At 45.7% G+C, this 13,516-nt stretch overlaps 2 protein-coding genes across 8 annotated transcripts in view; one reads left to right on the top strand and one right to left on the bottom strand.

The window, feature by feature from the left end:
• The window catches only part of CUNH1orf194 (chromosome unknown C1orf194 homolog), an 88,905-nt gene that overhangs the window by 52,108 nt on the left and 23,281 nt on the right, over positions 1–13,516 (bottom strand). The window lies entirely within an intron of this gene.
• The window catches only part of ELAPOR1 (endosome-lysosome associated apoptosis and autophagy regulator 1), a 59,166-nt gene that overhangs the window by 27,998 nt on the left and 17,652 nt on the right, over positions 1–13,516 (top strand). For all 4 annotated transcript variants that reach the window (XM_016155595.2, XM_016155597.2, XM_016155596.2 and 1 more), the window contains exons 3-7: positions 1,604–1,796; positions 7,060–7,207; positions 7,664–7,744; positions 8,346–8,451; positions 8,592–8,741. In XM_016155595.2, the coding sequence (XP_016011081.2) occupies positions 1,604–1,796; positions 7,060–7,207; positions 7,664–7,744; positions 8,346–8,451; positions 8,592–8,741 (678 nt within the window). The remainder of the gene's footprint in view (positions 1–1,603; positions 1,797–7,059; positions 7,208–7,663; positions 7,745–8,345; positions 8,452–8,591; positions 8,742–13,516) is intronic.

Here is a 13,516-nt window from a genome sequence, read left to right as displayed (position 1 = left end):
CTGTCCCCACTTCTGTGACTCAGTGGTCAGAACTTTTCTACAACTGGCAGCTCATTCCCCTGCACTGTTCTTTTTAGAAATACAAAGGAGATAACAACAAAAATCCGGGACTAGAATCAAGAAATACTTAAAAGATTTGGAAAGGAGATTGAGGGCATTTAAATTCTAAAATAAGCTTAGCACAGTACCTTGTCCATTAGGTGGGTAAATACTTGTTAAATTAATGAATGGATATTGCTAAGATCTGAGCAGAACTGAAGGGTGACTAATGGAAACAGATGAGCCATCTTCAGTTAACTTGGCCAGCTTTACTGAGCTCCTCCCATGTGCCCGTGCTGTGTGAGTCAGAGATAAGTAAGGCACAGTCTCTGCCTTCAGAAGCTCACAGTCTGGTGGAAGGAGCAGACAGTCACTCATCCATTCGTTTTTTGAGTAAAACCTTTACAGAGCTCCTGCTATGTCTGTCAGTCACTGAGCCACCGTCCCTGGAGGAGCCCAGTGCCTAGTGGGAGGCACACATCAATATGCTGTGTTACTGTGAAGCGAAAAACAATGGGGGTTATGGACGCTTAGGGATCAGGAGCAGGAGGAACCATGAGCAAAAGTTTAGAGGTGAAAGAACACCAGACACATTCAGGGAAGAAGGCGTGGTCTGGGAAGGAGGCGGCACAGGGAGGGCGATGGGTGCAGCTGGGGTGGAGAAAGGTCTGCAGGGGGAGATCAGGCTGGAAAGCTAGGTTGGGAGGAGATTTTGGAAGACTGACTGCCGGGCTGAGAGCTTAATTCTATAATCAAAGGGGATTGTGAGATTATTTTTTAAATCATAGAAATAACAGTACACATCAGGGTTTTAGAATGATACTTCTGATGCAGAATGAGAAAAAAACAAGAGATGGGGAACTAGTTAGGAGGACACTGCAGAGGCTGAGCTAAAAAGTCATGAGCGTCCCAACCAGCATGGCGGCAATGGAACCAGGAAGGAGGGGACAGGCCAGAGACTCAAGGGGGAAATGCAGGGCTGAAGGGCCAGGCACTATTCAGAGGGGTCGGCATGAGAGGCCATGGTATTCTTTTCCCTGGCGAGCTCAGGAAATGAGATGGACAGGGACAAGCCTAAGCCACTCAGCAAGGCAGAGCTGCCAGGGCCCTACATCTTTTTTGTTGTTGTTGTTAACAACAGCTTGAATGAGATATTTACATTTGAGAAATTTACATTTCACAAAATTCACCCTTTTAAAGTGTAAAATTCATTGGTTCTTAGAAGATTCACAGAGTTGCATAACTAGTCACCACTAACTTCAGAACATTTCATCAGCCCCAAAAGGAACAACAAATCCCTTTGGAATCTCTCCCCAAGACCCCACCCCCGAGTCGAGTCGCTGGCACCACAAATCTACTGTCTGCCTCTGTGAATCTGCCTATCTGGACAGTCCGTCCCTGTAAATAGAATGGAACAAGATGAGCTATGGCTCTAAATCGTAGTGAGCTAAATGCCTAGACCTCAATCCTCTGCTCCTCCCTTTAGGATGCCCACAATCCACCCACTTCTCCTGGGGCGGCACTGGCCTCACCACCCCACCCTTGTCCCTGCTCTGTGTTCCAGCCTTTTCTTGCAAAGCCGGGGAGTTTCTGGACATGAAGGACCAGTCGTGTAAGCCGTGCGCCGAGGGCCGCTACTCGCTTGGCACGGGTATTCGGTTCGACGAGTGGGATGAGCTGCCTCATGGCTTTGCCAGCCTCTCAACCAACATGGAGATCGATGAAAGCACCGCTGAGTCCACCGAGAACTGCACTTTGTGAGTCCCCACCCTCTCCAACCCCCTAAGCTCCCTCCTCTCCATACTGGGGAAGGAGCCGCAGGGAGCACTCGAGCCTCTTCTCCTGCTCCTCCAGCTGGGCAGGGAGGATGGAGCAGGTCCCCAAAGGACTGTTGAATGTGACATCCTCCTCGGCCCATTCACTGACCTAAGCTTACTAAATGATGGACAGGCATTTGTGATAGGTGAAAAACATGGGCAAACAGAGAGGTAAAGAAGATGGACAAGGGTTTAATGGCCCAGTCCACTTAAAATCCAGTTGGACTGCCACCACAGAATTCTGGATCGGCCAATAAACATCCTCAACTCGTTTGCAACACAATGTGCAAAGCACAGGCTGTCTCCCCGGCTTTGGTGCTGACTTCTAAAACTTGTCTGCCAAACCTGAGTTCATAGGTTTGTGGGAGACAGAGGAAGGACGGAACTTTGGTCAGTGGTGGCTGATTTCTTTCAAACCCTTTGAGAACCCAGTGACCAGATAACTTTCCAACTCAGAAGATCTTTTCAGTACCTGAAAGCTCAGCCCAGGGTGCTTGGAGAACTGGTAAGCTCTCCATGTCAAATCTTTGGACACATAATGCCAGGGACGGGAATTAGATAATGTGCCTTCTATAGTTCCCACTATTCTGCATGCTTTACCTATATTATTTTCTATAATCCTCACAAGAACACCGCGCAATAAGTGTAACTGTTCCTATTACACAGATGAAGAACTGGAGGCTCAGCGAGGTTAAATAAATTGTCTTTCGTTGCCCAGATTACAACTGCCGAGAATGGAATTCCTACCCAGTCCTAAGCTTTGCACTGCCCCAAGTGGCCGCCTTCAAATAATTTAGTGTGTGCAAGGCAATGTTGGGTCCTAGGGAGGAAAAGTGGGGGGACGCTTAGATGTAAAAGACAATCGTCTGCTGCTCTTCACTAAATATTGACAGAGAATGTGGGAGAAAAGTACATACATGAAAGTTCCCTTGGCACTTAAATAACCAAAAGGATAAAAAGGACATAGTAGTTGTATTACACTTGGATTTCTGAAACTGATAGTTATTTCTTATATTTAAATATTCTAGAAGTACCATTGTTAGAGCCAGGCAGCAGGCATTGAATAGTCCAATTATAATGTTATTTTAGAGTTCAAGATTATGCGTCAGAATCATCAGCACGATAACGTTGGCATCAGAGATAAAGCTAGAGAGGATTAAAGCTGGAAAGGGGGCGGGGCGGGATGTGTAGGTTAAGACAACCAGCCCCCATTTGTGTCCTAATGGAGAATGTGACTATCCTGGTCACGGTGCAGGCCCGACTCACTCAATCAATTCCTATCCAAGAGAAGAAAGGGTTTCTCCCTCTCAGGGGACTGCACTGAAGGTCCGGAAATCATTACCTCTCAGCAAGGCAGGATGTGGCCGGTTAATAACAACTTGTACTTCCACAGCACAGATCCTGAAGGGCCTGGATCTCAAGCATCCATGACACCCCTGGGCGGTGAAGGGGGTGGGGGGGGAGAATGTTTCTCCTCTGTAGAAATGGAGAGGAGATGGCCATATAGAGAGGTTTTGTGATTTTCCCACTTCCCTCGGGAAGGGGATAACTGAGCTGGTACCAAGATACCAAGTGTCTGGAATCTCCCTGAATCCGTGCCCACTGCCTCTAACCGAACCCGAGCCAGCCAGCGTCGCCTCCTGCCCGTTCTTCCTCTAGCGCCTCCCAGTTAGTCTGTGCTTCCACTCCGGCCTGCTCCAGGCCACAGTCCACTCAGTAGCCAGACTGAACTTCTTAAAATACAAACCCAACCACAGTACTTTCCTGCTCAAAATCCTGGATTCTATGGATTCCTATTGCTCTCAGAATAAAATCCGGTACCTGGCCATGGCCTGAAGGGCCCGGTCCCTACTGGCCTCTGCCCACTGCCCATTTCTCCAGCTTCTCTCAAGTACCTCCCCTCATGCTTACCGTACTCCGGACACATTGGCTGCCATGCGCCTTCTGTCCTGGGGCCTCTGAACACACCCTTCTCCAACTCTTTTCCTAGCTGGCTCTTTTACTCTCAGGTCTTTGCTTCAATGTCACTTCCTCAAAGAAACCATCCCTGACCCCAGAGAGTCCGGTTACTCTGTATCGTCTTGTTTTTATTCTTATGGCACTTATCACAGTTATCGCTACATGATTGTGTGATTAGTTAAGTTTGTGTCTCCTCAACTAGAAATAGAATTCAAGCTCCAAGAGGAGGGGGATCAAGTCTTGTTCTTTTGCTGCGTCTTCAGCATCTAACATCTGGTAAAAAGTCCACATGAAATAAATAATTGGGAACAAAACGGGCCAACCCAAGAGAGTTTCCATGGCAAGATCCCGACCCTCCACAGCGTCAGCCATCTTCAGTTCCTGGATAAATGTCCCAGGACTTAAGATGCCGAAAAGAGCCTTCAGATCCAAAACTGGGATAATCAAGAGAGAAGAGGAGTAAAGAGGGAGTAATATAAAAAGGACGTTGTGTGTTAGTGGAGAGTAAAGAACAGAAGCCCAATTACTGCGAAGGTAAAACAGTAGTGAGACATAGATATACACATTAAAAAGGGTTTCAAACATTGGAAGCTTCTAAGTTTTCCTATACAGTTTCTTCTTTCTAGCCTGAACTTATGAAACAGTGCCCCACACAGCATGAGCCAGGTGGGGTATCTGGGTGGCCGCCATGTGAGAATTCCTCTTAGAAAGCTTGCCTTTCTTTCCCTAGGGCCACAGTAAAACAAAGCAGGTATAAGTCGATCACAGTTAAATGACCGTGGGAAAGTTTCCTAATCACTTTCATGCCTCAGTTTCCTCATCATAAAAAAAAAGAGCATCCTTTCTATAGGTTGCCGTAGGGAGATGATACATGTAAAGAATCTGGAGCGATGTCTGGCACTAGAAATCAATCAAGACATGTTGTTATTGAATGTGAAATGATCTTCACCAGAAACAACTCTGACAAACAGAATTGTACTGCATTTTGCAAATGTAACCTACTTACGGCATCCTTTTAATTATTCATCCAGCTGCAGGAGTTATTTATAGCTGATGCCAGGGAGCACATCAGCAATACGTACTGTCTCTTTCAACAGGAGACATCAATAGCGTTAGGTAGCTGGGGTGTCTTGGATGAGCTCAGTTTAGATATTTTGGTTTTGCTTCCATTAAAGAATAACACTAACTATGGAAGAGTTATAAGTACTATATTATTCTGATAAACACTGGGGGAAACCAGTGAACTAATATGAGGTCCCCTTAATTGATCATTATTAATAATTAGAGATCTGGGCTGGTTTCCAGCAAAACAGTGAAATAGTAGAATTGTCTTTGATCACCCATTTCCCACCTTTATCTGTTTAATCCTCCGAGTCCCTCCAATGGACCAACCAGGTCTAGGGCTTGGTGCTGGCAATACAACAGTAAGCAAGAAAAGTCTGGTCTCTGCCCTCACAGCATCTACGAAACGGCCAGGAGGACAGACAATTAAAGAATTATTAATGTTTGCTCAGAAGAGGGAACCAAATTGCAAACAAACTAAGAAAAGATGCACAACTTCATTAATAATCAAGGAGAGAAGATTTTCAGCCCAATGAGACACTCTCTCCTTTCACATCGTGTTGGCGACAATTTTAAAGTCTGACCATTCCAAGTTGTGGGAGGAGGCGGAGCAACAGGAACCCTCTTACACAGTTTATGGGTATAAACTGAAGCAGCCACTTTAGAAAACAATGTGGCAGTAGCTGGTAAAGTTGGAGGTTTACACAGCCTCCAACAGGGCAGTTCTACTCCTAGGCATTGCATTCAGACATGTGCATCAGGGGACAGGAGGAGAATGTTCCGAATAGAGTGTGTTCAACAGCAAAAAATTGGAAACAACTGGAATGTCCACCAACAAGTAATGCATAATAAATATGGTAGAGCCATACAAAGCAATATTATATAGTAGTAAAAATGAATAGAAGAGCTACATGTGTGAATTATGGGTGAATCCCACAATCGTTATTTTGAGCAAAAAAGAAAAAAAAGCAATTTCAGAACACATAATTATGATACCATTTACCTAAAATTTAAAAACATGCAAAGCACTATGTGTTGTTTAGTGAGACATACATAATTAGTAAGGGACAGAGAAGTACATGAGGATATTACGCACCGAATTCAGGAAAGCGGCTACCTGGAGGTGGGGACAGGACTGTGTAATAGGTAATAGGAAGGAGGTTGGAGACGGGAAACAGTGAGGGTTAAGAGCACGCACGGCAGAGTCAAGGACTTCTCAGATCAGATGGCATTTATTCTAAGACACAAGTAAGGATTAAACAAAGGGAGGAAGAGGAAGTTTATCCCAGGAAGACGGAATATCATGTGGCAAGACCCAGGGGTGAGAGAACAGAGAAATTAAAAGAAATTCTCTAAGGCTGCAGCATAGAGAGTGGGTGAGGAATCTGTACTTATTCCAAGGGCAACAGGCAGTCGCAGGGGCTTTAAGCAGGGAAGTGGCATGGTCGGCTATTTGTCTGGATGGTCTCTCCAGCCATAGTGTGAAGGGTTTGGAGGAGGCAGGACTAGATGCGGGAAGGGGAGTTAGGAGGCCGAGTTCAGAGCTGAGGGTAGTGGTGGGGAGGAGGAGGGAGAGCCAGCCCTTGGCCAGGGGGGCCTCAGTTGAGAGATATTTAGAAAATAAAATCAACATGCCTTCCCCATCCCATAAAACCTAGTTACCTGTAGCATCTAAAAGTGGACATTTCCAGAAAAACAGGTGAAGCAGACTGATGGACTTATATGAGTAGCAGCTGTATCTACTGACTTTTTGTGACAGCTTTGGAGTTAGGCTGACCTGGGTTTGAATCCTTGCCACTTGCTGGCTGCATTATTGGGTAAGATACTCACCAAGCCTCAGTTTCATCATCCATTAAATACTTCTTATTGATGAAAAAAAAATCATAAAGCAGTTGAGTACCTGGGAGATAGTAAATGTTATCCGCACCCCCCGACTTCACCTGCCATCTATCTTCTGGGTGATTCTGTATAATGTGGGGGCACACCTCTTGTTGGCTGTACCTCCAGGCTCCTTAAACTGGAGGTCATTCTCCACTGAGTATTTTCAGGTCTAAGCTTCTGCTCGTGAAGCACAAATCTGGAATTCCCCTAGAGACCTAGCAGGACATGAGCCCTGCGCATCACACGAAGCCTGATGGGCCATGGCCCTGATACTGAACTTGGCTCACATTCCAACTCACAGGTCCAAGTGGGTTCCCCTGGGCGACTACATCTCCTCCAACACAGATGAGTGCACGGCCACGCTGATGTACGCCGTCAACCTGAAGCAGTCAGGCACTGTCAACTTCGAATACTACTACCCAGACTCCAGCATCATCTTTGAGTTTTTTGTAAGCCGTTGGCCAAGGGGGAGGGCTGGGAGGTAAAGATGCCCAGATTCATTTGCATGAATGACAAGCATAGTCCCGCTTGGGAGATTTCCATAGTGGTTTTCCTTCTGGAGAGAACTGTGGGCAAAATGAGCTGAAGCTTCCAGAGGCGAGGGACTCCGAGGGGGAAGAGTAGATCTGGGAAATCCTAGGGGTTTTACCCCACTCAGACATGAAAGCAGCATGTAACCCTTTCTGAGTTACAAGTTACTTCTTCGGTGTCAATACCCTGACATTCTGTGTGTGTGGCTAGCTCCCGCCCTGCTTCAAGGCTCATGTGTTCTGAGCTCCACTCCTAAGGGAAATTGGCAACTCTTCTTTCTTGAGAAGGGGTCCCTGAAAGGCTGCTGCAGTGTAGGGTAAGGAACCCACTCCCTCAAAAGGCTGAGACTGTGCTCCCAACTCCTCCTGCCTCAGGTTCAGAATGACCAGTGCCAGCCCAATGCAGATGACTCCAGGTGGATGAAGACCACAGAGAAAGGATGGGAATTCCACAGTGTGAGTATCATACCAGCCTTCCTAGAGCCTTTCCCGGAGATACCAGCCTTTCCTAGAAATCCCAAGACAGGGATCAAAGGCCTTTCCTCTAAAGAGTACTTCCCCCAAGCTCGGGCTTCCACCCTCTCTCCCTAGAGAGCAGGGGTCTGACATGATGAGGATGCTGTAATTTCTCTCCTCTTTAGTTCACAGAATATGGGTGTGCGCTGACTTGTTCCTATGACTTGACGCCAAGGACAAGCAGCTTTCCAGGTTTAAATGCCAGGTCTTCCGAGGATGGGGCACGGATAAATAGAACCAGAGAAAAATGAGAGAATAAATAGAAACAGTCCCCCTTCTGTCAGCACCTTCATCAGTCTCAGCATAGAGAGGCTCGTGGTATATGCGATTGAAGGAGAAGCAGGAGAGGGCAGGGGAGGGTGCAGAGGAGGCTTAGGAGAGGGGAGGAAGGGCAAAGCTGAGGAGGGCGAGGGGGAGGATCAGAAGAGGCACTGCCCAACAGACTGTGTGTGAGAGGAGGTCCCAGCAAGAGGCGAATCCAGTGGACTAGGGTTATCTGTTTTCTGAGACTGAACTAACTCTTCCTGTTGGTGGTTTTTAGGTTGAGCTAAATCGAGGCAATAATGTCCTCTATTGGAGAACCACGGCCTTCTCAGTGTGGTCCAAAGTCTCCAAGCCTGTGCTGGTGAGAAACATTGCCATAACAGGTACGAAGAGCAGGGCTGGCGCTGGAGTCTGCTGCTGGATTTCTGGCCTTGTAACTCTGTGGGGAGGGAGGGGGTCAGTTCCCAGGGGGTTCAGTCCTCAGGATCAATTTTTGCTTTTCTTTGCTGTTCTTCTTCCCTAGGGGTGGCCTACACGTCAGAATGTTTCCCCTGCAAACCCGGCACGTACGCAGACAAGCAGGGCTCCTCTTTTTGCAAACTTTGTCCAGCCAACTCTTATTCAAATAAGGGAGAAACTTCTTGCCATCAGTGTGACCCTGACAAGTACTCAGGTGATGTTTCTGAGGGTGCTAAGAGTTTGGTGGGGGCTACCAACAGACACAGGGAGAAACGGGAAGTAGAGCCATCCATCTGGTCAAGCCCAAGACCGATAATTCTTAAACCCTTGCCTTCTGGACCCTGCCAATCCACACTCCACCAACCACTCTGGAAATAGAACTGAAATCATTCAATTTATTGAGCTCTACTATCTGCCAGGCCCTATTCTAGGTACTTGGAATACAGCAGTGAACAAAATAGACAAAGCTCCGTGTCTTCATGGAATTTACATTCGGGAGGGGAGAAGACAGACATAAACAACAATGATAAATAACACACGTGTAAACATTTATATAGTATGTTAGACAGTAAAACGTGCATGATGCCATGGCAAGAAGAAAAAGCAATCACAGTTAGAGGCTTAGGAGAGCTAGGGAAAGGGGTTGCGATCTTTTTTTTTTTTAAGCAGTTAAAATTTTTTAAATGAACCTTATTAAGTATAAGATTGTAATTATAAATAATAGATACAGTAGATTGGAGGTTTATATTTATATATTTTCATTTAAAACAATTATTATCAAAGTTAATTTAGAAAAGTCATAAGGCTCTATTTATGAGCAAAACATTTTAATAGCAAGAGCTAAAGATGGAACTTATATTTTTTTATCAGCCTGAGCAGCCACTGAATTCAAAGCAGGCCTTTTCAGGAAATCTAGGGTTCCTTGGAACACAGTTTAAAAACCACTGTTTTAAGAGAAAATAAGAGGACAGTCGAAGCAGCCTATTTCTGCAGTCTCTGGATAGCTTCCCCAAATATCCCAACTTAAGAAACAGGGCCTGGTCACTGAGGGGGCTTCAGGGGCAGCAGGGCTCTGGTATAAGATGGGCACTGCTCCCAGAGGGCCCTCTGCTCAGGTAGTCCAGTGGTTGGCCAAGGGGGCCGGTCTCTAAGACAGGTTCTGAACGAACTAGTAGAGAAAGAGAGAGTCTCTTCTTTTCCCCTGCAAACACTCACAACTATTCCATTTTCCTTTCTCACACAGACCCATATACAAGCCCTCTCTCGGCTCTCTCTCAAGCAGAACCCCGAATCCCTACAGAGCATACCCACCTGTCACACAGGTGCTACAGTATGTTCGCTCAGCCAAGACTAGCCATCGACCTTGTGAACTGCTTATTTTTACGCTATTCCTAAGACAAAAATCCTATTTATCTATACAGATCTTGCCAAATGAGTGCAGTTTTCAGCAAAAACAGGAACGTTTAGATCTTGAGGGAAGTTCTTCTCTATAAGTCTAAATTCCTGTTTTTCCACTTGAATTTCTTATTCCTCTTCCCTGCTTCATCAATGGCAGCCTTTGTTAGTCTAAGTCTCTAGCTCCCTTTCCAAGGGTTTGAATGGCAAGGTGGTTCTAAAAAAAAAAAAAAAAACTGCCTAGAGTATTCTGATCGGCTCATGTAAACTGATTTTTATCCAGAAAGCTGTTAGGAAAGTGTTAGGTTGGGAGTCTGAATTCTTAGAGTCTGCTCTGCTTCTGCCATTGATTTCTCAGTCCACCCCTTTGACTGGGGAGTGAATGTTTGTTACAGCGAGCACAGTCAGTTTGCTGACCACCTCACCAGCGAGGGGTACAAAAAGGGTCACAATTTCTTTTTGACTCGACTCTTCCAGAATGCAGGGTCAGTGGCAGGCTGGGGAAATGCCGTCCGATGAGTGCCTGTGATAGAATGTGCATGGAGGGAGTGACAGGAGACCCTGTGACCATTCAACCATCCACTTACACATAAGTTCCCAGTGCCTGCTAGGAGCCAGGGCTTGAGCTTGGTGCTAGGGTTAGAGCTGGCGCCTGCCTTCCAGTTTATGTTGAAAAGTGGAAGTCTGGTTATAGAAATACCTAAGGGTGGTAACTTCACGGTGCAGGAGGTTCTGGGACAGGAGCGCTGAGCATGGCATGCAGTGGAGGCAAAGAAGGGAACCAGTCAGTTCAGTCTTCTCTGAGGAGAGAGGAAAGGCTTCCCTAGCTGTGGTCTTGAGGGACAGGCTGAGTCTTGAAAGATGAGTTGGTAATTTGATGGGGGCAGAATATCCTAGAAGAAGCGTGAGCCAAGGCCACTCAGGGAACTCTGAGCAGCTAGCATGGCTGGAGCTTACTCAGGAAGAAGTCACGCCCAAAGATGAGATGGCAGGGAACAGATTCTGGATCAGTCCTTCTGTGCCACTGCTCGAAAACTGAAATTTCACCCTTTCAGCAGCGGAGGCCATTAAAGAATTTTAAGGTGGACTTGATCTGGCTTGAGCTTTTGAAAGACCACTCTGGTTCCCATTTGAAAAATGGACAAGGAAAGGAACAGCTGGCTGGAGGCAGAGGCCCCAGGTGGGACGCTCCGCAACAGCTACCCATGAACCTAGACTGAGGCGGAGCCATTAGGAGTGGAGATGTTAAGGACAAAGGCGTGAATGAAAGCATCTTTCTCACTGACACCTAAAATTTGATTATTAGGATTAATTCTGTTGTGTTACACGTAATATTAGGGGTTCATTCCCTAATATTAACAGCTCCACCACTTATCAGCTGTGCCACCTTGGGCAAGTTCCTTGTCTGTGCCTCAGTTTCCTGATCCATAAGATGGGAAGGACAACAATCATATCTACCTCATAGTGTTACTGCTTGGATTAAATAATACAGGTAAAGGATTCAGAACAGTGCCTGGCACATAGCAATTATATTAATTCATCTACATTAAGGCCTGTCCCAGCAGTCCTCTTCTAATATGAAAATACTCTTGGCATAGATGACAATAATAATATGTCACTGGTATAGTACTTTACGACTTACAAAATATTATCTCATTTATTACTCAGAGTGCAGTACAGGAGTGACTGCTCCATTTACAAATGAATAAAGAACAGCTCAGAGAGGTTAAGGGATTTGCTCGGAGTCTGAGGTGGTATCTGAGCAGAGTGGGGCAGGGCAGGGCATGCGTTCATTGGGTACCCCACTCTTTAGAGGAAATGTTTTCCTTTGATAAAATGGATCAGAATGAGAACATTGAACTCCCAGAGGTAGGGGGGACACTAAAAGGAGGGGGAAGGTGCGGGAAGAGGAGGGGGAGCCCCCAACATTAACTTTACATGCTTAAAGCTTTGACCAAGGCCAATCCTGCAGGAATCATTCTTCACTTTCTCACCAAACATCTTGGCGGATCTCTCAAACTTGACTAATACCCAACTTGAATACAGCCATGAAACTTGAACTAGAACAGCGAAGTCTGTTTTAGCATTTGGGTTAATCATTTACTAAAACTACCTTAGCAGTTGTCAGTGTGTAAACAGCTGGACCATTTGTGATAGAACCTGGAGCTAGGGTGTCAGGTTGAGCAAATATTTGACAGGCAGAGAAAGGTCCTTGTGTGGAACGCACTTTCTAACAGGTAACTTGCAATTTGCTAGATCTGATCTGCAAGCTCCTGGAAATTGGCATGTTTTCAACATCTCCTCCCCCAATTTCTCCTGGCCACCCTGGTCAAAAGCAGAACACACAATGCAATATGCACATGACATATTATTGAAATGCACACTTGATACCTACATAATTTTATTAACCAATGTCACCCCAATAAATAAATTTTAAAAAAGCAGAAGTCCCCAGATTCTTCTGTGCCGAATTAGGCCGTCTGCTTATTAGCCAAGTAAATGAGCTGAGAAGACCCCAGCCGTCTCTCAGCCAGCAGTTCCCTCTTGCCTGAGCTAATGAGACAGGGACAGAAGAGGTGTGGAACTCCCCAGCACAAGCCAACACGGCAGTAATTAGGAGATTTTATTATCTAGGAATTCATTTGGTGCTTTGGGAAGAAGAAGGGATCAGTTGAGAAATAAGCCCTTAACTGGAAAGGAAAGAGACTTTTCCTCCTTATTTAAAATACTGTGACAGTTATTAAATAAAAATAATTCTTACAAATCCAGGAAATAATAGTTACCAGCATTTAGTGAACCCCTGCTTACGACACACCAGGTATGTGCTGGCTCCAGCAAGGTAGATATCACTATTCCTGCTCTGCAGCTGAGAGCACTCAGGCTCCAAGAGGCTAAGAAACTTGCCTAAAGTGGCACAGCTACTAAATGGTTAAGTGGGATCCAGACCCAGATCTGCCCAACTTAAAATCTCATTCCACTCTACCCTACTGTGCCTGTCGGGTAACAGAGAGAGAGGGGCAGTCTCACCATCAGCCAGTGCTCACCTGCAGGTGGCACGGTAGTCATCTTAGAAACAGTGGGGACAGTAGCGTTAGTAGCAGCACTAGTAATACTAGTAGTAGTGTTGTGCTGGCGCTCTATAAAACAGTGGTTTTTATTCTGGGGTAAGTAAAGTTCTTGGAAATTTTACAAATTTATTTGCATGAATTATATTTATCTTTCTGAATAAAGGAAACGCTTTTTTTTTTTTTTAATTCTCAAAAGGGTTTATAATCCAAAAAAGGTGAAATCCGTTGCTGAAAAAGGGATTCATTGAAATAGTTCTTGCTCTCCACCAGGGGTTCAAAGGGTTAAAGCAGGACCAGTGCGGACATGAGAACTTACAGAGAGCAAAATAAAGAAAATGACAGTTAATAACATTTGTCACTGGGCGCAGGTCAAGGGTTCAAGAGAGTGCTGAGGTGCCTGGGGGGTGGAGCAAGTGGAAAGAAAATATTAAGAGGAAATTCAGAGAAAGAACTGGAATAAGATTATGAAGGCGTGGTCCTCAGCGTTCCTGTTTCGCTTGGACCCTTGAGGAGTAGAAACTGCACA

This window comes from Rousettus aegyptiacus, unplaced genomic scaffold (genome assembly GCF_014176215.1).
Source record: "Rousettus aegyptiacus isolate mRouAeg1 unplaced genomic scaffold, mRouAeg1.p scaffold_m13_p_17, whole genome shotgun sequence".
Lineage (NCBI taxonomy): Eukaryota > Metazoa > Chordata > Mammalia > Chiroptera > Pteropodidae > Rousettus > Rousettus aegyptiacus.
This window is presented reverse-complemented; position numbering and strand designations above follow the sequence as displayed.